We start from the raw sequence: 23,926 nt of genomic DNA, 5'->3' as shown, positions 1-23,926 counted from the left end.
GAGTTGTCTCTCTTCCTCTCCTACTGCTTTCAGGGACTCAGTTCCTCCCCCAGCTTGTCTGCAAACCTGCACGGGGGGCTGCATCCAACATATATGCTGCCATCTGTGGTTGTTCAAACTACGCAAAAACCAGCCAACAGAATTTGTTCTGCAGGAAGTGGTGCCCCCTCTGATTGGCCCAAAAGTGCCATATTATCTACTAGGGGCCCTGATCAGACTGCAGCCTGCAGCACCCCCACTCCCTTAGCCCCTTAGTTATTGAAGGCGTGGGCTGTGCCGGCCCTCTCAAAGTCAGGCCAAGGTCAGCAGAGGTAGGAGGGTGATAGCTTTTCCAAGGAAAGAAAACCCACCCAGAAATGACTTTCCACAAGGGAATACAGGGGGGTTTTCTGCGTGTCGCGCCACCCTTGTTGGCGTTCTCCTTGCATGGAGACACTGCAGGGCGCTCTGGATGGGCCGAGAGTTAGCAACCATTGGGTCTCGCCGCCGTCGAACTGGAGTCGGGGCCCAAACTGCCCAAAATGCTTCTCTATGCGAGGTGGAGGGGCCAGGTCAGCCGCAGGGCACCGGCTGCCAGGCGGGTGGCAGGGGAATTCCTCTCCTGAATTTTGAAGTTTTCCTTCTCTGCTGCCCAAGCTGTTGCATCACCATCTGGACGGTGCCTGGAGGGGCCAGCAAAGCTGGGGCATCTTTAAAAGTCCTGGACCCTGTTCTGGAGGAGACGGGAGAGGAGACGGCATGGGGGTTGGTGTGTTTTCCTTGGAACTACTGTTGCCATCCCTGGGGAAGTGCTGCAAGAGTAAGTGACAGTGACAGTGACCGGTGAGAGCAACAGGGGCCCAAGACTGGCTCCCTCCTGTAGGTCCTAAGACCCAGACAGAAGGGACTTGGTGCAAGTAGCAGGGAGGTGAGTAGCAGAGCTACACCTTGCACCTGCGCCTCCCAGCCTCCGCTCCAGCTGCTTTCCAACACGCCACACCACCTCCTCCTCTCTGGATTTAACGAAGAGCAACTAAAAGACATTCAAATACCAGCCTCCCCGAGGGGTAAAAAGAAAAGTCCAGCAGGCTCTCATTCCCAGCGGGATGGATGGAGAAGCCCCACCAAAGTCCAGAGAGCCCAAGGTGAGATGAAGCTTTTCTTCCTGAAGGTGGGTTTGCAGCAGCAGCCAGGCATGCCCTGGGCCCTTCCCAGAGCTCGGGAGCTCATTCCCAGCGAGCCAGGAAAGGATAACGGAGTTCAGGCCCCTCTCACCTGCGCAGGAATGCACAGGTCCTTAGGAGCTCTACGAAACCGAGAGCGAACAGACATTAGAGAGAAGAAACATGGCGCTCACTCAGGCCAAGGGCTTCCTTTGCAGTGGAGAGGAAGGGAGGGTGGCCAGGACCACAGAGCCCGACTTGGGGCTCTCCACTCTACACCACACCGTCTCCTTTTGGTCTGCTGCTCAAAGAATGGGGAAGAGCGGTCAGGGAGGTGGGAGGGGAGTGGAGCTCCGAGGGGCACAAGGGACACGGGTGGGAAGCCATGCAACAGCCTGGACTGAACACACACCTCCCTGCATGACCGGAGGGCCAACAGGGTCCCCCCAGGGTGGCCTCAGCCCTTAAGATGCAGTGCACGGCAATGGAGGTCTGTGGTCCCAGCTACTGAACTGGGACTCCCTGGCCCCCCAGATAAAGGATTTCTGAAGGTCACTGTCAGCGCGGGCATTTGGAGGCATGCCGTTGAATGTTATCCGTCCAACTCCAATCAAGGCTGATAATTTCTCTGGAGACATTTTATCTCACACTCCGAGCTTCCTCATTGCCTCTTGGAGGCCGTTTTTGCTCCCGAAGCCAAGAGATTGCTGCACCATTGGGCTTCAGGGAAGCGGGATGGTGTGGCCTGGAGACTTTGACCCCGACGTGTGCTGCGTCAACAGTTGGCGCTGGGGGAAAATTAGCCCGGGGGAACCTAGCTGCCGGCCCCAGCATTAGCTTGAACTCGGGGAACATCGATCGAATTGTGGATTAGGTGAGGCACACCCTGGGAGGGCTTCCAGGCGGCAGCAGGAAGCCAGGAGCTCTGGCGTCAGGGGAAGGACTGAGGCAGCCATGGCGGTGTCGAGATAGAGGGCGGTCAGGGCCGCTGGGAGCTGGTGGGCTTTTCCCAAGCTGACCCCTCCTGGGGCGCTAGCTGGACTGGGCAGCCAGGGGCCTTAGTGGAGGTGGCTGGGCAGTGCCAGGCGGAGCTGGCAACTCGTGGCTGCAAGGCCAACCCATGCACCCCTCACTGTTCTCTCCCCTCTGCTCTCTCTTCCTTCTCCCTTCTTTCCCCATTCCTCTCTCCCCTTCTGGCTTCCCTCCTGCACAGCCTACAGCCCAGACTGGTGAGTGGCTTAATCTAGTTCAAGGACAAGGGGTTTCCTTGCCCAGGGGCCAAACCATCGCCTGTGAGCGGCCTGTTGGTAATATCAGTGACTTCAGAAAGTTGCTGGAAAATTGAATTAAAAGATAAATTTATTTTGGTGCAAAAAAAATTCAAAGTCCACACATATAAGGAGCCTTCAAAAAGCTGTGGAAAGTGCATGTTATGAAAAACTACTCGTGCATCGCCAGCTGTTTTTTGCACCCAAGTAAGCATATCTTCTGGTTACATTTTTTCCCCCATGAACTTTCGGAAGTATCCTCCTAATTAGGGTAGCAAAAGGAACTGGAACTGGTTAGCTACAGGTTACTCCAGGCAGTAAACAGAATCAAAAGCAGATTTTTAATCAAACAAAAAGTGTCCGTGACTATGCTACGGGGAACACAAGAGAAGGGTAATGTACAATCGCAGTTCCTTAATCAGCCAGTGGAAGAGGCCATTGTGGAGTGACCAGCAGTGAGCTCACTGAAAACGCAGGGGGTTCTTGCGTGCATTGCACACTCATAGTGTGCGAGATCCTGCGGGGGGAGAGGGAGGCACAAATTCTGCCCCCGAACAGGTCCCTGGGCCGCAGGGACAGACCAGGGCCAGTGTGGACTGGAGCACACAGAGCTTTCTAGAAGCTGTGAGAAGCAGCAGAAGTGGCCCGCAGGGCAGGAAGATGGCTGCCCAGCCTGAGAGTTAATCTTGCACTCCTTGTAACTGATGGGGGACACAGGAGCTGTGAGAGAGAAAGCTCCCCGCCAAGGAACCGATTCCCCTCTGCAAAGAGGAAGGGGTGGGGAGGGAAGGGGCAGGAGACGCCTCTTCACTACCCAGCTCTGCCAGCTGGCACAAACAAACCCAGCTCTCTCCCTCCCCTGGAGAGGAAACAAGGTAACTTCTCCAAGGTCCCACAGCGCCCACTGAGGTTTGAACTTCAAAGGTGTGGTCGCTCCACTCCGCAAATTGAGAGCCAGTGGGTGCCTGCCCTGCAAGCCCACGGAGGGGCTTTCACCTGCTGTACACACAGAAACCTCAAGCGCAAGGGAAATTTGAAGCCTGGTGGCCGTGAGCCAGGCCCAGTGTGCACGCTCAGGGGTGTGAGGACGGGGTGCTGCTTTCTCAGGCAGGGAGCTCTGGTCTCGCTCTCAGACCCTCCCAGCCCGGCCCCTGAACCGAGTGCACTGGGCTCTCAGAGTGAGCAGGTGCGGGCCCCAGGTCCCACCGCCGCCCGCCCCAGCTTCGCACTCGCCTGCTCTCAGGCCTCTGCTCATCTCTAGTGTTCTTTGCAGGTTGCCAACCGGAGAGCAGGATGGAAAAAGCCCCTCCTCCTCATTCTGTACCTGCTACAAGGTGAGTCCCAAACAAAGCCCAGATTCAGAGCTTGCAAAATCAGACACGAGACTTCCAGGCTCCAGAGACTCTTGGCAGCCACTGCCGTGGCGTTCTGCACAGTGTGAGCACTGCCGTGGCGTCCTCTCCTGGGCTCCCAGGCCTTACACAGTGGTCACATCTGGGCCCTGGAGGAATGAAGGCAGTAAGAGCTCACACAGAAGGAAGCATGTCTGATCTGACGATTTCTAGAATATTCAGTTTCGCGGTTCTCCGTGCCTCTGCTCTCCTCCATTTAAGTTGAGGACATGCATTTTCTAGATAAGGTTTCCAGAGTGTGCAGAGAGCAGCGGGATCAGAGCTCCATTCCCACTGAGACGTCTGCAAACACTTGGCACTAGGGACATGAAGAGCTCCAAGTGTACATGGAAACTTGTGCATAAGCAAAAGTTGCAGTCGCTCACTTATGACAGGTGCGCCACAGGTCAGGCCATGGCAACAGACACAGGGAAGACAGGGGCTCTGCCCTAAATGTCCTGGCTGGCTGGTGGGGTGCGGATCAGACTCAGGGGACAATGGCCCCACTGGGGATTAGTGTAAGCGTATGCCTAGAATGTGCAGTACCTAGGGCCTAGAACCTAGGCCCAAGTAGACGCTTAACAATGACGGAAGGCTTGGGTGAAAATACAGTGACAATGCCCCAAAAGGATCATCAACGACAGTATCTGGCATATAAACAAGTCAGAGTGTAATGAACCAAAGGGAGCCAATGTCTGAGCGCCCCATCCCCCACCCCCATGGGCTATAATCTCCCCACTTCCTTGCTTTGGGCACACCCACTGCCTCTCTAAAACGTCTTCAGTAGAGAAGGCTTCCCCTGCCTCAGGCAGGCTCCTGCTGCTTCTGCCAGCATGTAGACAATCGTCCTCCTTGAATTGCTTTACAGCACAGGTGTTCTGAATTTAACCATTTCCAGTGTCCAGTTAAATGTTTTGCTCTACACTTCCGTCTTCATTCCAAGATACACCCTTCCCCCGATACAGTCTGGGGATGCGATTGCCACCTTCACCACTCCTTTTAAAATTTCTTTGAAAGGCAGAATGACAGAAAGGGAGAGACAGAGAGAAGTCTTCCATCTGCTGGTTCACTCCCCGCTCTCCCAATGCCTGTGACAGCCAGGGCTATGCCAGGGCAAAGCCAGGAGCCAGGAACTCCATCTGGGTCTCCCACACGGGTGGCAGGAACCCAAGTACTTGGGCCATCATCTGCTGTCCCCCAGCTGCACCAGCAGGAACCACAGAGTAGCCAGGACTCGGATGCTGCATTCTGATACGGGGTGCAATCCAGGTGTCCCAAGCTGGGGTTGAACACGCTGTGCCACTGGCCTGCCCCTGCCTTTGTTCCTCCCTTCTCCCTTTCCCCCCGCATCTGGGCAGGTGCTGCTTGGAGTGGCGGGAAGCTGAGGCGGGAGAGCAAGCAGCTCGTGCTTGGCGAGGGCACCCGGCGCTCGGGCCCGCCAGGGGTGTGGGGCCGGCTGGGCACCGCTCCCTCCTGTGGGTGCTTTCGTGGACCCTGGGCGGCCTCCTCATGCCGGCCTCCTCCCCTCGCCCAGGTTCTTCTTTGGCCCCTGCACCCAGAGGATCCCATCTCAGAAGCCCGCTGCAGGTCAGCTCGTTCAGGACGCACCTCTGCGCCATGGAGACGCTCACACCTTCCTCAACCCTCTGCTGGCAGGAGGCACACTCTTTCACAGGTGCGACCCCTCCCCTCTGTGTCCTGCCACAGGCCTTTCTTACAGCAGATTGGGCTCGGGTCCTTATCATCTCACCCTCGGGCATCACTCGTTCTTTCCCAGTGGAAGCCACAGCCACAGACAACTGCTGGGAATGCTAGGCAGGTGAGAGCCAGGGGCACCCGCCTCCATCGAAGGGCATGAATTGGCATCCAGTCCCCAGGAGGGCACCACACGGATCCTAAAATGTTTGGCCTATAGCTCGCATAGGTGGCTAACATGAAACTCCAACAACCTTGATTATTATATATAACTAAGAGCTACAGTTCAGTAACCTACCAATAAATTCTTACAGTATTGGTTCTTAACTCTGGCATTAATGTAAATTATGTGCAAGAGTTGATTAAAACTCTTAATCAGCCTTCTACTAGCAAGCCAGCTGGCCCTGACCTGCCTGTTAGTGGAAGAGTGCTCTTACTAACTACCAGGTAGAGCCTAAGATTTCCCGAAACCTAGGCCGTGAACACTTTCCAGGGCATCACCACTGTTGTCCTGGAATAGTTCTTGAATACCCTTGTCTCTTAAGGAGAGCTTACTGTTCAACTCCATTGAGAGTGGCACAGCTTGGGCTGTGCTGTTTATCCAACCTATTGTGTGATCCTTGATACATCCATGGTGCTTCTGACCCCCACTCTTTCCATAAGTTGACCTAAGACACAGATAACAGCAAGGCAGGCACCACGAGCAGGTGCCAAATGCAACCCCACAGGACTCTGCTCAGGAGGTACTTGCCTTAATGCGCTGCTGTGCCCGTCCGGAAATCCCTTAATAACTTTGAAACAAGGGATCTTGCTTTTTCATTTTGCACAGAGACCCACAAGGTATTTGTTCCTGGAAATAGGGGATTACACTTTCTTGTGTTCAGAAGCCCAAAGACACAGAACAAATGGACGGGTGCCAGGAACTCATGTCCTAAAGCAAGAAGTTGAGCCACCTGCAGGGCTACAAAAGGGGTTGGAAGGCTGGTTCCAACAGCAGTGAACCTGCAGCCATCCAGGGCAAAGGAGGAAGGGTGAAGACTCATCAGGGGGCAGAGAGCTCACTCCCAGCTGTTTTGAAGAGCGACGTCAGTGTGTTGTGCTTGGAGGAATCACTCCCTCTGCACTTTAAGCCAAGGTAGAGAAGGCACTTCTAGGAAGTCCCTCAAACAGCCTGCCATACGTCCTAGGTTTCTTCTGCGAGGGGACAGAGGTGTGCTTCCTGTGCCCCAGTGAGGGGCCTCTACCAAGAGGGCCACCCGGAGAGGAGTGTGACCCTGAAAGGAGGAGCTGATGGCCAGAAGTCCCCGGCCTGGGGGTGTGGCCGGAGAAGGCCAGCACAAGGAGAGAGAGTTCTGACAAAGGGGCCGCTGATGCCAGACGCCACCAAAACGACATCTGGGAGGCAAAACCAAGGCGGCTCCGGAAGCTGCCACATGCAGAAGGCACTGGGACACATGGTGACTGCTCACCTCTCCTCCTTCCCCTCCATGCCCAGCCCCAGAGGGGCCCCGAGCAGCAGCTTTGAGTAGAGGAAGGGGCAGAGCCAAGGAGAGACTCGAGCGTGTCCCCTCCTCCATGGCCTCCGAGCCCCACCGAGGGTGAGGGGTGGAGAAGGAAAGGCACCAGTTGGATAAGACGGTAGACTTCTTCTTCTTCTTCTTCTTTTTTTTTCTGACAGGCAGAGTGGACAGTGAGAGAGAGAGACAGAGAGAAAGGTCTTCCTTTGTCATTGGTTCACCCTCCAATGGCCGCCGCGGCCGGCGCGCTGCGGCCGGCGCACTGTGCTGATCCAATGGCAGGAGCCAGGTGCTTCTCCTGGTCTCCCATGGGGTGCACGGCCCAAGCACTTGGGCCATTCTCCACTGCACTCCCTGGCCACAGCAGAGAGCTGGCCTGGAAGAGGGGCAACCAGGACAGAATCCGGTGCAAGGGTAGACTTCTAATCTTTCACTGGACTGGGCCAGACGTGTCATCTTGGATTGGACTTGACTTATTTTCTAAGAGCCCATGAAACCAACTCTGTGTACATAAGATTGTGCCTGAGATTGCTTCACGGAGCAGAGAAATCTACAGAGAAAGAATGAATAGGCAATAAGAAAATAACAAACTTAGTTTCTGTTTGCAGAAGTCACTAAGGACACTAAGTACACTGGCCACGCACTGGGGTTCAACCACGTTGTCTTAACGCCAAAGCTGGCATTTTTACAATTCTGCTCATTCGTGCTTTTATAGTGGCACTTGGCTTTCTTTTTTTAAAAAAATAATTATTTTTATTTATTTGAAAGGCAGAGTTACAAAGAGAGAGGTAGAGCCAGAGAGAGAGGTCTTCCACCTGCTGGTTCACTCCCCAGTTGGCCACAATGGCTGGAGCTGCACCAATCCAAAGCCAGGAGCCAGGAGCTTCTTCCGGGTCTTCCATGTGGGTGCAGGGGCCCAAGCACTTGGGCCATCTTGCACTGCTTTCCCAGGCCATAGCAGAGAGCCGGATTGGAAGTGGAGCAGCTGTGGCTCGAACCAGGACCCATATGGGATGCTGGCCCTGCAGGCTGGGGCTTTAACCCACTGCGCCACAGCATCAGCCCCAGGGTCTTCCAGTTTCTGTAGAACAGTGGGCAGTGTGAGAAATGTTCCCAGAGCTCATCCACCCTGTTCCCACTGAGCGCGGCAGGGTGCTTGGGCTTTAGGGCCCGGTCTCCTTTTCAGAGGAAAAAGCGAGCCATACGCTCGCACCGTGTGGCATCTCTCTCTGAGCTTCCCTGCAATCAGAGAGCTCCCGTCAGGGGATGTTCACCCCTCTCACACGTGCTTAGCTGGCATCTTTTTAAGCAGAAGGAACCCAGGCCCCTGCTGGGCTGTCTGAGGACAATGGGCACGGCAAGGGCTAGCCAAATAGCACGACTGTTACTGCATTCTCGTCTCCCATTTGCGGGGGGCTCTCTGATTCAGCCTCTTTCCTACCATGGGCTGACCCCCAGTGGCTGAGCTCTGCCACTTTTTTTTTTTTTTTGACAGGCAGAGTGGACAGTGAGAGAGAGAGACAGAGAGAAAGGTCTTCCTTTGCCATTGGTTCACCCTCCAATGGCCGCCGCGGCCGGCGCGCTGCGGCCGGCGCACTGCGCTGATCGGATGGCAGGAGCCAGGTACTCATCCTGGTCTCCCATGGGATGCAGGGCCCAAGGACTTGGGCCATCCTCCACTGCACTCCCGGGCCACAGCAGAGAGCTGGCCTGGAAGAGGGGCAATCGGGACAGAATCCGGCGCCCCGACCGGGACTAGAACCCGGTGTGCCGGCGCCGCAAGGCGGAGGATTAGCCAAGTGAGCCGCGGCGCCAGCCTCTCTGCCACTTTCTATACTGATTCTGCTCCGCTTTTACAGTGGCAATTGGGACCTGACCCCTAATTCTGGCCCAGTGTTGGCCCCAAGGCTCCAGCAGTGACTAGACTCACTGCTCCCTCTCTAGTGACTTTTTTCTCTGCCTGCAGCTGCACATTCACTAAAGGGCCCAAAGCTGGTATCTGGGAAGCCTGGGGGAGCTGTCACCATCCAGTGCCACTATCCCCCTGTGTCGGTCAACAAGCACCAGAGGAAGTACTGGTGCCGCCTGGGACCCCCGAGGTGGATCTGCTATACCATCGTGTCCAGCTACCACTACACGCACCGTCTCTACGGCGGCCGTGTGGCTCTAGCCGACTTCCCACAGAGGGGCGTGTTTGTGGTGACGCTGTCCCGGTTGTCCCTGGATGACGTGGGATCCTACCGCTGCGGCATCGGAGACCGGAACAACATGCTGTTCTCCAGTATGAACCTGACCCTCTCCGCAGGTAGGAGCTGGTGGCCAATGGCCACGCTGGGTGATGTGAGGGCTAGGAGGGGGAAGGCACAAGAGACAGCACAGAGGCCCCCAGGGGCTTCAAACACTGTGGGGGGGGGGAGTGAGGATGGAAAGCGGGCAGCAAGGCGAAGCCTCCAAGGAGCAGGCTATGGTTTCGAAGGGAAGCTCGTATTGGCCAGCTCTCTGCTCTGTGACGAGACGCCTGAGACAGGCTACTTACGAAGACAGGAGGTTGATTCAGCTCAGAGTTTTAGAGGTTCAAGGGCATGGTGCCTGTGCAGACCCAGTTCTGGGGAGGGTCCCCTGGTGGCGTCCCACTGTGGTGGGTGACAGTGGCAGGAATGACTGATCTCATCTCCGTGCAGGAAGCCGGAGAGAGCTGGGTCCAGGGGGTCAGACTCATGCTTCTACAGCAATGCCCTTGAGAAAGCTAACTTACTCTCCAAAGGGTGACACCTTCAGCGACCTAAGGACCTCGGGCAAGGCTCCACCTCCCAAAGGTGCACACCGTCTCCTGGCACTGTCACCTGGGAACTAAGCCTCCGACACAGAAACTGGGGGACACTCACACCAGAGCCACAAGCAGAGCTTGGGAGACACGTCCCAGCTGAATGCCTGTTGGCTGTCCCATCCGGCTCTCCCCCGGTGACTGCGTCCTGACGGCTCTGTGGTCAGACACACAGAGAAGGAGCAGCACAACCCAGCAGCTGTGGAAAGCAGGACAGACCCTCGCCGAGCCCCTCAGCAGACACCCGAGGGTCTCCAGGCCGTGCCCCAGGCAGCGGGCTCCAGACAGCTGAAGAGAGACAGGTGTGCAGGGCGCAAGGCTGGGCACCCCGGCCCTGAGAGGCCGCTCTGCAGAAGGGATGCACGCTAGCAAGCAGCCCGAGAACAGATCGGCTTCATCGGATGCTGCCATCCAGCCGTCTGCTGTGATTGGCTGTTCCATTGGAGAGAGTGCTTCTTGTTCTTTATTTTTATTTTTATTTATTTATTTTTTTTGACAGGCAGAGTGGACAGTGAGAGAGAGAGACAGAGAGAAAGGTCTTCCTTTTGCCATTGGTTCACCCTCCAATGGCCGCCGCGGCCGGCGCGCTGCGGCCGGCGCACCGCGCTGATGCGATGGCTGGAGCCAGGAGCCAGGTGCTTTTCCTGGTCTCCCATGGGGTGCAGGGCCCAAGCACCTGGGCCATCCTCCACTGCACTCCCTGGCCACAGCAGAGAGCTGGCCTGGAAGAGGGGCAACCGGGACAGAATCCGGCGCCCCAACCGGGACTAGAACCCGGTGTGCCAGCGCTGCTAGGCGGAGGATTAGCCTAGTGAGCCGCGGCGCCGGCAATATGCTTCTTGTTCTTGACTGAAGAGCAATACTTGGGCTGTGGACTTGGGGAGGGGCAGCGTGGGCATGTGCACTGGGCTTGGCAAAAGGAGACAGAATGTAAAATACTTTTTTTTTAAATTATTTATTTGAGAGCTAGAGCTACAGACAGAGAGAGGGAGAGACAGAGAGAAAGGTCTTCTATCCACTGGTTCACTCTCCAGATGGCCGCAATGACCAGAGCTGGGCCAGGAGCCAGGAGCTTCTTCTGGGTCTCCCATGTGGGTGCAGGGGCCCAAGGATTTGGGCCATCCTCTACGGCTTTCCCAGGCCACAGCAGAGAGCTGGATCAGAAGAGCAGCAGCCGGGACACAAACTGGTATCCATATGGGATGCTGGCACCACAGGCAGAAGCTTAGCCTACTACGCCACAGCGCCAGCCCTTGTAAAATGTCAATATTTGCAACTAACTGCAATCCATCTGGGTTACCTACACTTTTATTTTATGCAACATATTAGCCAAAGACTGCGTGTCTTAGTTAGGCTGCATTCCATCTAGCAAACATTTTAAATCCAGCAGGTAGCCTGGACGGCTTCCAGTGCGGTCTCCTTCTGCTGTTCCCACAGGTGGTCCCAGCACTGCCCCGACAGCCACTGCGGCAGCTGGTGAGCTCAGCACAGCATCCAGAGGAACAGCATCTATGGCAGCCCACAGATGGACCCCAGGAACCACCCCGGCTGTCGAAGTACAGGGGACAGAATGGGAAACAGTTGCCCCAACTCCAGGAAGCAGCAAAACCACACCTCCAGCTAAGGGAAGACAAACCCCAGGAACAGCCAGGACAGAAGCTCCAGGGACAGGCAGCCAGGGAGCAGGTCCCACGGAGGCAACAGCTGCCTCTCCAGAGAGCCCAGCTTCAACAATCAGAAGCATGCCCAATGCAACAGACGGTGCTTGGGGGTGGGGCCCCAGAAGCTCAGTAACAATGAGGGCTGAGATCAGCAAGGATGGGGGGGTGATGACAACTACTGAGGCCGCTAAGCCAACGGCAGAAACAGAGAGGGTCCGGGTAGATCTGAATACAACCGGGGAAGTCACAGGAGCCACGAGGCCATCGGCTGTGGTCTCAGGAAGCTTGGCCTGGGAAACCCTCCAAGAGGCAACATCACCGGTTTCTAAGCAACAAGCCCTGGATGCCACTGAAGGAACAAGCCCAGCCACGGGGATGTGGACCTTGGGAGCCACCAGCGTGGAGGCAGCAACTGTGGGAGGAGGCACTGATGGAGACCTGGACATTGCTTCTGGGGACAGTGGTCCCCAGGCAATGCCAAGCGAGGCCCCGGCAGCAGGCCCTGGGAGGCTCCCTGGCAAGGGGTCTTCCGTGAAGAGGTGAGCCCTTCGCCCCTCCTCTGGGTTGGGGCCCCGGCCGGCCGTCCTGTCCTCTGGCCCCGCCCCCTCTGCTCACTTCTCTCCCGTTGCACCTGCAAGGCAGGGAAGTCGTGGTGACATGGACACTAGACCTGTGCCCTCCCTCCTTCCCTCGAGGGTCCTGGCTCTGGGAGCATGAGCTGAGTGTTCTGTGGGTTTCCAGTACAATCTAGAATGGTAGAATATCTAGACTGGACCCTCGAGGGCTTTTTAATTGTTAAGAGGAGGAACAGGGGTTCCAGAGAAAGGAGGTGACTCATTGAAGCTGCAAGGTAAGACCGGGGCAGAGCCAACTCTGAGGTCAGAATCTGACATTCACTCCGTCCTCTCTCAATAGCACACAGTGGGGCCCACTCCCAGGCGGGTGGAGCAGGAAACAGCGTGGGCCTTGGGGACCTGGTTCTAGCCCTGGCCCCGCTACTGACCAGCACAGGACCCCGGGGCAGCTAGCCCACCTTGGCCTCAGCTTCCATACCTGGGGAAGGGGGGGATGTGGGCTGAGCGGTCTGGAATCTTCCGTCTAGCTCCAGCTTCCCTGTCCTGTGTTCTCCCATCCCCCCGGCTCCTCCCATTCCAGCGCTCTCCCAGAAGAGGCCAGCAGCTCTCGGATCCTGACCCTGGTCTCCACCACGCTGGCCGTGCTCCTCCTTGTGGCTCTGGCTCTGCTGCAGAGGAAGCTCCGGAGGAGGAGGAGGAGGAAGAGGTGGAGGAGGAGAACCTGTGAGTGGAGCCGAAGTAGCTCCGAGGCCGGGCTGAGGGGTGCTCTCTGCTGCCCGACACCCTCACGCCTGGGTGGGGGTGGAGCCGGTGCCAGGACTTTCCCATGTAGAAGAGCTAAATTCTACTCTGAGCCATTTAACTGCTTTTGGCCTGGTTTCTTTAAAAAATGTATGTATTTGAAAGGCAGAGAGAGAGAGAGAGAGAGAGAGAGAGAGAGAGAGAGATCTTCCATCCATTAGCTTACTTCCCAAATCCCTCCAATGGCCAGGACTGGGCCAAACTGAAGCCAGGAGGCTGAAACTCCATCTGGGTCTCCCACATGCGTGGCAGGACCCCAAGCACTTGGGCCATCTTCTGCTGCTTGCCCAGGTGCATTAGAAGGGAGTTGGAGTGGAAGTGGAAATGGAGCAGCTGGGACTTGAACACCCATATGGGATGCAGGCATCACAGGTGGTGGCTTAACCCACACCACCACAGTGTAGGCCTCTTGGCCTGGTTTCTCAGTCAGTAAAATGGGAAAACATCTGGCACTGTACTTAGGTCTCACCAGCATCCCAGAGCTCAAGGGGACACTCTTTGGAGGGTACAAAAAGCCACATTGATAGGCCCAGGGACCACATTCACAACCGCAGAGGAGAGAGCAGGGGGCAGCGCCCAGCCACGGGGCCACCCTCTGCATGGTCCCACTGCACCACCCTCACAGTACCGGGACCAGGTTCAAATACTCCAAAAGTGAGTGCACCATGGTGTGTAGACCTGGTAAAGAGAGAGTGGGGCTTCCCAGGAGCAAGTGGAGAAGAGGCTGGCTGCATCGCCATTGCTCTGAGGGTTCAGTTGCCGTCTTCTGTGCTGGGGGGGGGAGGTTCTTGGGAACTTGCAGTAAATGGGGCGGCTTCCCAGTGAATCAGCTTCAGCCCCGTCCACACCCACCACCCTCACAGCCTGTTCTGTGTCTCTGCAGCCCAGAAGGCAGAAAGGGCACCAGAGATCACCCTGGTTCAGATGACGCATGTCCTGGAGCTGCACCAGGACCCACCCTGCCTGGAAGGGAAGATGCTCCACGGTGACTCCCGTGCTGCCCAGCCCAGACCGATTGTCCCCGAACGGGACCCAGAACCCTGAGAGTGGAAGGTAAACGGCTCAGTCACCATGGACAGCACCTCCATGACCCCAGCCTCTTCTCATCACCCCCTTCCCCCCCGCCACTTGCCTCCTGCACCTGCACGACAGAAGCTAATGGAGCTGGGGCTCGACCTGGAGACAAAGCCTGACCATCTGGAGCCTGAGAAGGTCAAGGATGCTCCTCGGCCAGGCTTCCAGAGAGGATTTACTAAACACCCTCAAAAAAGGCCTCCAAGGAGAAGTGTGGCATTTCCATCCCTGGCTGCTTGCAAGAGGCTGCCCGTCCCTGGGAAACACCGCACACTCTCCCCCATGGCTCCCGCAGCTCCTGCTGGGTGCCCCCTTCTCTGACGGCTGTTGGCGCTCAGCCTGCTCTCACGTTCAGTTACAGTCACGGATCCCAGGCCCGCCCGCCCGCCCAAGAAGACTGAGCTCCTGTAGCGCAGTCACCGCATTTTGTCCGTCTCAGCGTGTCCCCAAAGTGCTTCCAACTCACAGGACCCCCAATAAATCCCTGTGACTGACTGATGTGCTGGCTGGGAGGTCCTGGGCTCTGTGGCCTCTGGGGACCCTGAACCCCCTCTGGGCTTCTACCCCTTCTCTTGGGAATCCCCTAGTTGACCCCACAGGCAAACGGTTCCTATGGAGCCCACAGGAAGAACACCCCCTCTCCCCCTAGCGGGGCTCACGCTCATTATGCTACAGACCTCTTGACCTGAACGAGATTTTCTGGGATTTTCCTAAATTCACGCAGGAGGCGGGCATTTTGCACTAGAGTCTCACCGTCTCCATAAAGCCCCTCTTGTTCAGCTGCTGGTAAATCCTTAGCACCAGGGACAGGGGTTGCAGCTGGACAATGACTGTTGGGGGTGGGGTGGAGGACAATGAGGGATTCTATGTGGCTTCCGCCTGATGGCCGCATTACCACACACTCGATGGGGAACTTTCACTCCACTCTTGACCCCACTGTCTTCTCGGGAATTGCTCTGTGCTGTTGCCAGATTGGGCAGCCAGCTCTCCGGCCTCTGCCTCTGGACAGAGCAGCCTGCAAGCAGTGGAGGCAGGAGGGGAAGAAAGGCCCCTATTGAGCTGCAAATGGCCCAGTGGATATTTCCAGAAGGCTCAGCCCTGCCTCCTACTCCACCAGCAGCATCAGAAATCCTTCGGTAATACCTCCCCATGTTTGGTCCTGAACCCAGGCACTCTGCCAAGAAAATCAAAGAGGTGCTGCTCTCTGGTGTAGTGAGAGGGACTCCCCATTCTGGGTAGAGAAGTAGAAAAGTTGTATGCACCTAAGCAAGTAGGACCACAGAATTTCTGAGCTCATGGATCCGATGAGATTAGCCCACCTAGTAGAGGCCCAGTTGTTTTGTTGTTTTTCCCTTTTTTGGGGGGTTCGGTGGGGAGATGTGCTTTCCAAAAGTCACTCAGTTGACCCAGAGTGAGGAGTATGAAAGAGAACTCATGACCCTGGCCCCAGGCCTCGTCCACCTTGCCACCCTCGCTGAGCAGTGAAGAAGTGCAAAGCGAACCATCAAAAATGAGCGACAACAGCCTTCCCTCCAGCTATTCTCACGTGGCTCATCTAGGTGATCTGCCCAGAAAAAGTTTCCCGGAGAGATAAGAAAGACAGCACTATCCCATGCAGCCAATGAGGAAGCAGGCCCCGAGAAGAAAGACAGCACTATCCCGTGCAGCCAATGAGGAAGCAGGCACCGAGAGGGACGTAATTCGGCCAAGGTCACAGGGCTCGTTAGCGGGAGGAGGGGCCGAGCACCCAGGCTGTTGGTTCTGCCCTGGCGGTGTTTACCAGGGGCGTCCCCAGAACACTAGGTTCTCCTGCTGTTAACAGACGTGTTGAGGAAAAGAAGGTTAGTAGATCAAAGGAGTCCGGGCAGCGCAGGGCTAGACAATGGATTCTCCAGGGCAGGATTTTGGAGTTGTCAATATAGGAAGGTCCACGTGGGTGACCCCCAGCGAGGGCCGTGGGCAAGGGTCTTTCCCCGAGAGTCTCAGATGGCATGATGTCACGGGGCTGAGGTTGCACAGTTCACTCCTGGCCAGAGGCAGCCCAATGCCTTAAACCAGGGCTTGGCCTGTTTATTTCTCTAAAGGGGTGGAGAGTAGATCTTTTAGACTTCGCAGGCCACGCCATCTGTGGCAGCTACTCCGTCCTGCTGTCTGAGCCTGGAAGCAGCCAGAGGCCGCACATGCCCCAGGGGCTGGGGCTGGAGTGGGCAGAACTTGACCTCCAGGCACAGGAGGCGGGCTGCAGCGCTGGCTCCTGAGCCACAGCTTGGCAGTCTCTGCAGTAAGCCCCAGAGCCACGGGAGGCTCCCCTGCCCCACTCAGATGTGCAGGACCAGACCCTCCTCCTGCTCAGAGCCCCCCCGCCCCAGGCCTGTCTTTCCTCTGAACTACTCCAGCACCCGGAACATCCTGTCTGACTGCCCCGGCTGGGGGAGGGAGGGGACAGAGGAGGAGAGCAGCCCGGGTTAGGGTGTGGGTCGAGTGGCGCAGGAGTGTTTCCAGAGAAAGGGTGTTGTAGAGAAAGGCGGACCCGCTGGCAGGAGGGGCCAGGGCAAGTTCAAAGAAAGGGCCAGCACTGGGCCAAGACCAGAGTCTCAGGGCCAAGAGCTGAGAGGGAGGCGGAGATAAGGCCTGGGTGAGAGCCATGCAGGGAAGGAAGTGGGGAAGCCCCGGACTTACAGCTCTCCTTTATGGGCTAACCGATGCGTGATGGAGCAGGAGCATGGCCTTAAAGGGCCAGCAGGCAGCTCCGGCCCTTGCATTGTCGGTGACTTTTTGGACATCTCGTTTCCCAGCTAGCAAGTGGCCCACAGCACTAAGATGAGGGACAGGGACACACTCATCACTGGGCTGGAATCAGGGCAGCCCACATGGGATTTCTAACCCAGGGTGGGGGGAATTCGGGTTCAGGGCACAGTTCTCTGCCCCTTCTTCTGCTAGTGCCACTGTTGCTTGTTAACATGTGACAGTAACCACCGTCCCAAGTGATTTCGCATTCTGTATGCCACTGGATGCAGCATCTGTGTAGGTAGATACGATCATTCCCATTTTACAGATGAGGAAAGTCAAGGTCAGGATAATGAAGGCGTTTACTGGGGAAAGGGCCAGCTGGGACTTGAACACAAAGTGGTCCCCCTCTCATGTGCTGCCTCCCTCCTGGTTGGATTTATGGCACAGCTATCTGGTTGGATGGCTTCCTGGTTACAGTTCTAAAGGCTCAGTTCTTTCTCCGGGGCTCATGTACGGAAGTTTTCATAAGCATTTCCACGAATTTGTCATCTTTAGTTACTGACTAGTTTATTCCTGTCCAGGCCTAATGAAGTGTAAAACCAGACAAAGAGCCAGAGCTGAAAGCTACAAAGCCGGCCACCAGCCCTGAGGTCCTTTGCTAGCATTTCTGCAAACAGAGCTCCTGCTTACAGACCTGCGGGCACACCCACCCGCGTCCGCCAGGTTGTGCAAAGCAAGTGCCGGATCTGGATCTTCTCACTGCCCGTCACTCACGTTCTAGGGGTTTCTTCTCCTCTTCTGGTAGCTGGCGTGGTCTGAGAAAGCTACAATGGGTCTATTAACAGACACAAGGGGGAAGGCACCTCCAGGGAGAGATCTACAACGCACTTTCGTGGCATAGATGGAGATGATTTGAAGGTCCTCCCCCAGGACAGGTAACCTAGAGCGCCAAGCTCAGAGGCTGTGTGGCGCCTGGAGATCTGACACAACAGGAAGTGGACTCTGGCTGGCCTTGCACGCAGGGTCCAATGTCGGCCAGTTGTCCATTTTTTCATTATGTAACACAGCATGGCTCACAGGTGCAGTCCCCCCAGGCAGGAAGATGAGCTGCCCCTCGAGGGCCTGCTCCCCAGGGGGTCAGCTGAGGCCCAGGTTGGCAGCAGAGAGGACCCCGTGCCACAGCTCTGGGGGTGTGGGAAGCTCACAGGCCGTTGTTTGCCTCCAGATCTCTTTTCCTTAAAGACGCCCTGTTCAGGGCTTAGCATCGGGACCCGTAAGTTCTGCCTCTTCCCATTTCTGGCCTTGTTCCTGCTCCTCACTTTCTGGGCGCCTCTCTAAATCTACCGGTTCTGCTCTGAGCATGGAGGGAGGCTAAACAAAGGCTGTTTCTTGCCCTGAGTTGCACAGTCCCGGCTTCCCCGTCCTGAGTGTATTAGAGAGGCAGGACAGCCGTGTGCAAAGACGATTTCCAAACTGCCCCGCAATTCGTCCAGAGAGTGCTCTTCAGGACACAGGGTCGAAGGCAGTGGGCTCTCTGGGGCCTGACTTGGGAAGGGCAGACTGGTTAGAAAGGCAGCCGGCTGGGACCTCCTGCTCTGCCAGCCCTCCCCAGCCCACCCCAGCCTGCCCTGACCTCTGCAGTCCAGACAGCGGAGAGCTAATCACAAGAACAGCCCCAAAAAGACACCGACTGAGGCCGAAATGGGTGCAGGTGCAGGGGCCTGGTTCTCCCAAGCCCGCCTGCCAGGCAAACTCTGGGCTGCGGGCCAGGTCCAGACCAGGAACAAGGAAAGGGCCAGTGGTCAGGAGGACCCCCCAATGGCTTATGAGAGAGGCTGGGCCCGTCACCTGACACCCACTTGTTTACTTTGGATGTTAGCTCCGAAAAGTCTTCCTCCTTCTGCTCCTCCTTGGCCGGGGCGTGGAGGTTAGAAAGGGAAGGAGAGTGGCTGGCTGGCCTCAGAAGAAGCTTGCCTGTTTGTCCGTGCCTCTCAAGCCAAGAATAAAAGGAATCGAGAGAGCCGTTGGGCCACGGCCAACATTCCACGTCCACGCTCCCTCAAGTTCAACTGCACCACTTCCTGTTCCCCACGACAGCCTCCTTGAAGGCAGACACAGCCAGTGTCCAGGCTCCTACCTTCACTCCTCTGTCAGCCAAACAATAAAGAAAACCAACAGCACCCCCTCCCCTCCCGGAAGTCCCGGGAGAAACGTGGTTGCTCTCGGATTGGCAGTCAGCTGGGCCAGGGAATACAGGGAGGTGTTGGACCCCATGGCAGTGACACAGGGAGGCAGGTGGTCTGGCAGAAGGAGGGGACTCAGGTGTGCAGGTGGGCAAGAGAACAGCTTTGAGACACACACGTATCCATGTGAGCAGGAAGGCACCCTCTCCCAGCCCACCCAGAGACTAGAGCCACTGGCCAGGCCGCAACCTTCTTGCCCCCTTCATACCCCTAATCCACCACCCAGCTTTGACGTCTTTCCCGTTGAGGTTCTTCTTGGCAGTGCCATGACGTTGAGAGACCCTGAGCTCCTTAGGCAGGATCCTGGGGGCGCCCCGGAGAGTCGCCCGATAGTCAGGCAAAGGTGAAGTCCACAATGAATTCTCCTCCCCCCTGCACCTGCTCCCTCCTCGGGAGACTCACTTGGGAGAAGGCTTAGGCCTCGGAATATAAACCTGGACTCATAAACTCCCCAAACACTCACCCAAGCCCAGCCAGCTGGCCTATTCCAGTTCCCATGCTCCTAGTGGGAGTCCAAGCGGCAGCCACCCTGGGGCCCATGCTGGCTACCAGCAGTGGTCTCATCAGCAGCCCGGCAACAGGGCTGTAGACCCCACCTGTGCTCTTCTCCTCCAGCCCAAAAGACAGGACTGGGACAGCACTGCCAGGGACAGCCAGCTAGGGTCAGGAAATGCCTGGTGTCACCAACCAGGCGGCTACTTGTGGCGTGGATAATCCCAAACAGCACTGCCCTGGTATCTGCGTCACCCACAGGAGTGCCACAAGTATAGCTGGGAAGATCGGAGAGGCAGGGCGTCAGTGCGCCCTCTAAAAAGAAACAGAACGACCAGACTCCATCGCAGAATCCTGTGGCTCAGACTGGAACCCTAACCCTCTCCCCATAGGGTCAGCTGGGGGATGATTTTTTTTCCATTGCCTCCAGGCAGGGTGTTAAGCAGCTAACATGGCTGAACTGCTCCCTTCTGCCAAGGGCTGGACCTTGTGCCCAAGATGGCTCCCTCCACTCTCACCAAAGCCAAAGTTTCCTGTCCTGGTCACCCCTCCCGTGTTCCACTCTTCCTCCATAGACAGCTTTAAGGAGAGACTGAAATTTGAGAAACAAAAGCAAAATGGCATGGACCGATTAGAAAGGGACCACCCAAAAGAGACCTCGGAGGGGCTCTAAGAAGCAGAGGAGGTCCGAGGGAAGGGAAAGGTGACCTACTAGCTGGTGTCAAGGCCAGCGCCAGGCTCTCAGTGTCCAGGGCCCAGGCCAGTACTTTTGTGTCGCCGCACCAGTAAGTATAGAAAGCAGGTGCAATGCGGTATCACTGTACCCTCCCTCTATTTATTCTGGAGAAGACGGGAATACGAGGCACTCAGAGTCATTCCCTGCAAGAGAGACCAGTTTAGCAGCAGTTCCCTTAAAGATGGGCTGCACTTCCTTTTCCCCCAGATGCTGTGTGAACTGGCCAAGGCCTCTGTGACCTCGATTAGAAGCAATCCTATTGCCCGCCTATATCTGCTGTGCTGTTGGACTCTCCCAAGGGCACCTTGGAGTTCAAGGGGCGTGGCACGTCCTTGAGGTTAGTGCTTTTCTGTTTCAAGGTTAGACAATCCGAGGCAGATGCACTCGCTGGGCAGTAACAGGAGTGCTGGAAGTGTGATCGTTAGGCAGAATGACCATACCAGGCCCCTATCCAGGAGGGAAAAATAATTGTTGAGAGGAACAGGGAACTGGGGAAGCCTTGGGAAATGTTGGGGCGCATGGACTGATGAAATGAGGTGACAAAGGAGGGGGGGCTTCAATCGCAACAGCGACAGGAGAAGGGGAAATCGAGGAAACCACAGCCGTGTGCTGGGCTCTTCGTGTGTCAGCTCACGTAATCCTCACAACCTTCTGAGCTGCTTCCTATTACCCAGAAAGGCAGAAAGCGAGGCTCCAGGTGTTAAGCAGCCAGTCCAGGGTGGCAGAGCTGAAGAAGCGGGCCATCTTCCATGCTGAGGTTTTCCAGCTCCAAGTCCAGGAAGCTTTGCCACATTAAAAAGCACCCCAGAAGTCACTGGCTGAAAGACCCAGGGAGGCGTGGGGAGATGCAGAGTCGCAGTCACGGTTCCCTTTTGCAGTGGTTGATACTGCAATGGCTCTATATTCTAGGCTTAACAGAGAAGGCTGGATTACAGGCATGGCTGACCTGGGGTTAAACATTGACTCTGTGGAGAGCTGCACATGGGAGCAGACAGCTGGCTCTCGATAATATTCATCAGTCCACTCTTAGCTCACCCCTCTGGCGGGGCAACACTAGTAAGAACCCATCCACAGAGGGCTGAGGGATGCCAGGTGGGCAGTGGAGAGTGGAGAAGGCCTGATGGCCTGGGCTTCCCTTCTCTGTTGGTGATCGGGTCACCCGCGCCCAGGAGCATCAGCCCGAAGAATGGCTCTGTGAGACCCATGCTGTCTCTGGAAACATGGTCCAAAGGTCTCATCCTGAGAGCCAGGCCTTGGGGAAGTGGGGAAAACACTCAAGAACCTCCGTTCAAGACCCTTCTGCGCCATTACCTCCCTGTGAAAATCTGCACGAGTCATTTCAGCTCTCTGCCCACACTTCGTGGTTGTCCCGTGGGGAACGACTCTGGGTTCTGAAGGCCTGAGATCTCACACTTATCTGCAGCTGAATCATGAGCACGAATGAGATGCCGGCCTCTGTATCTATTGTCCCTAATCTTTATAACATGCTTAAGGAGTGCGTACAATTAGCCCCAGAAACACTCAATAACATGTCCAAGGTCCCCTTGGCTTGGATGCGAATCCAGGGCGGCCCAAGTTCACAGCCTACACTCTTCTCACGAGGCTGCGCCCGCCCTCCATGTGTGCTGCCCCCAGACCTATGCTGCTCCTCGGCCCTATGGGAGCTTAGACTAATGCCACCCTGGGAGACGCCAAGGATTCCACCCACAAACATGGACACTCCCGCGTGTCTCCAATTTCCCCGGACCTCAGAGTGGCCACAGTAGATGCATGTGGTCGCAGAAAAATAATCCCCCCAAAACGCCTACATCCCAATCCCTGGGCCTTGTAAATAGGACCTCATTTGGGAAAGGAGTCTTTGTAGACGGGGTTTAGCTCAGAAATTGGAGATGAGGATGTCACCCTGGTGGGCCCCATGTGTGGCTGCAGATGTCCCTCTGAGGGAAGGACAGCGAGAGACTGGAGACACACATGTAAGGCAGTGTGAGCACGGAGGCAGAGCTCAGAGCCATGCCGCTGTAAGCCAAAGAGCTCCAAGGGGACACCTGCAGCAGCCAGAGATACCAGTCTGATTCTCCCCCAGGGCCTGCATAGCGGGCTGGCCCCTCAGTTGCCAAACCTCCGCCCTCCAGAACCAGCGGAGCCCCCAGGGTTGTGTTAACTTGTGACAGCACACCCAGGACACAAATACAGGGCTCAGCTCAAGCAAAGGACCCTAGAACTCAAGCAACTTTGGGAACTATTAGGCCCTGCCTTCTCACTTCCCGGAGTGAAATTCCGCACACCTACACAGGAGCAAGGGACTCAGCACGATCGCCCCGCAAGTTAGAAGCAGAAGCAGGCCCAGACCGCCTCCCTAAACCTCCCCACACTGACCTGGCCTGCATCCCAGCGTCTCAAGAGGCAAACGGGAAGCCGTTCCTTTTCTTATAGATTTTCTTGTGTTATTACTTCAAAGTCTGGGATGCAGGGGCTGTGTTAGGGACACAGGGTTTCAGATTGGGGAACCACGTCTGAGAGGGGAAGCTGGTGGCTCCAATCTTACCACCAGCATGTGGCTCAGCCCAAAACAGGACGTGGGGCTTTGACTTCTTTTTCTCTTCCCTCGGTCCCACTTCTCAGTCCGTGCGCCCCCCTCCCCAGCCCATCCCAGCTTCCCAAAGCTGGATCTATGGGACATGCAGCCTTTGGGTATGTGCCATGTGTGTGTGTGTGTGTGTGTGTGTGTACACATGCCTGTTCTCAGATCGCTGCCACGGTCTGCGAGGACAGCCCGGGATTCTCCTAGAATACGCATCAGAGTGCGACCCAGTGAAGGACCCGCCATGGCAGGAGAGCAGCTTGGGGAGGGAGACCGTGAGGAGCCGCAGCTGAACAGGCGCATTCCCCACTCCCCGCCAGGCCTCTCTTACGGTTTCTACGCCAGTCTTCTTAAGCCCTACTCCAGCCCTGACAACCAGATGCAAGCTGTTCCCTGCTTTGGAAGGGAGCAGGAAAACAAGAAAACAGACCCTCCAACTACGCTGCCTACTGAGCTCGAATACAGACAGGGTTGGACGGAAACCTGAGACAGCAGCTGGCCTCTGGCACAGCAGGGGTGTCCCCGCTGTCTCCACTGCCCCTCACACCGGCCCATAGACAGCAACTCCGGGAGGAGCAAGATCGCTGAAGAGGACTTGGTGGCCGGTGTGTCTGCTGCCTCCCACGGCTGAGTCCTCGGTTCAGTGGAGCAGAGAGGATAAACGATGATTTCATCTCTGGACATTCCAGACTCAAGAGGGCTGCAGCTTGCCTGTCCCGTATTAGAAAGACGGGGGCCCATACTCTTACCAGTATCCATCGTGACCCCCAATTATCTGGGGACGCTGGGGCACAGAAAGCCACAAGGGCTGTTCTTGGGAACTGGGCTCTGCTGCACACCCACAGGCCTCAGAAGCTGCACATCAGCTTCTGGTCTTGAACTTGAACCTGTGAGGAGGGCAAGGGACAGGTGAGGGGGCTCGGCAACAGGGAGAGAGAGGACACAGAGCAGGCCACAGACCCCTCGGGATGAACAGAGATAAAGGCCCCAGACCAGGCAGGACAAGCACAACTCGGCCGACAAAACTGTTTCCTCCTGGGGCACCAGGCCAACAAAGCCGGGCCAGAAATCAAGACTCGAGTAATGGGCTGCTCCGTCCCACTGCCCCAGCAGGAATGCTGGCCACCCCACTCCATGGCCACTGTCCCCAGACCTAGCACAGGCCCCAGAGGAGAGAAAATCCAGAAAGAGACTGA

General features: G+C 56.5%; 1 protein-coding gene across 1 annotated transcript; it reads left to right on the top strand.

The window, feature by feature from the left end:
- Positions 1–541: 541 nt before the first annotated feature.
- FCAMR (Fc alpha and mu receptor) lies at positions 542–15,092 on the top strand. Its single transcript, XM_008268491.4, has 7 exons — positions 542–1,124; positions 3,684–3,744; positions 5,336–5,476; positions 8,980–9,318; positions 11,275–12,037; positions 12,654–12,796; positions 13,758–15,092. The coding sequence occupies exons 1-7, from the start codon at positions 1,086–1,088 to the stop codon at positions 13,916–13,918; spliced, it is 1,647 nt and encodes a 548-aa protein (XP_008266713.3). The 5' UTR covers positions 542–1,085; the 3' UTR covers positions 13,919–15,092.
- Positions 15,093–23,926: the final 8,834 nt, after the last annotated feature.

This window comes from Oryctolagus cuniculus, chromosome 13 (genome assembly GCF_964237555.1).
Source record: "Oryctolagus cuniculus chromosome 13, mOryCun1.1, whole genome shotgun sequence".
Classification (NCBI taxonomy): domain Eukaryota; kingdom Metazoa; phylum Chordata; class Mammalia; order Lagomorpha; family Leporidae; genus Oryctolagus; species Oryctolagus cuniculus.
Note: the sequence above shows the minus strand (reverse complement) of the source record. Positions and strands in the feature narration are given on the sequence as shown.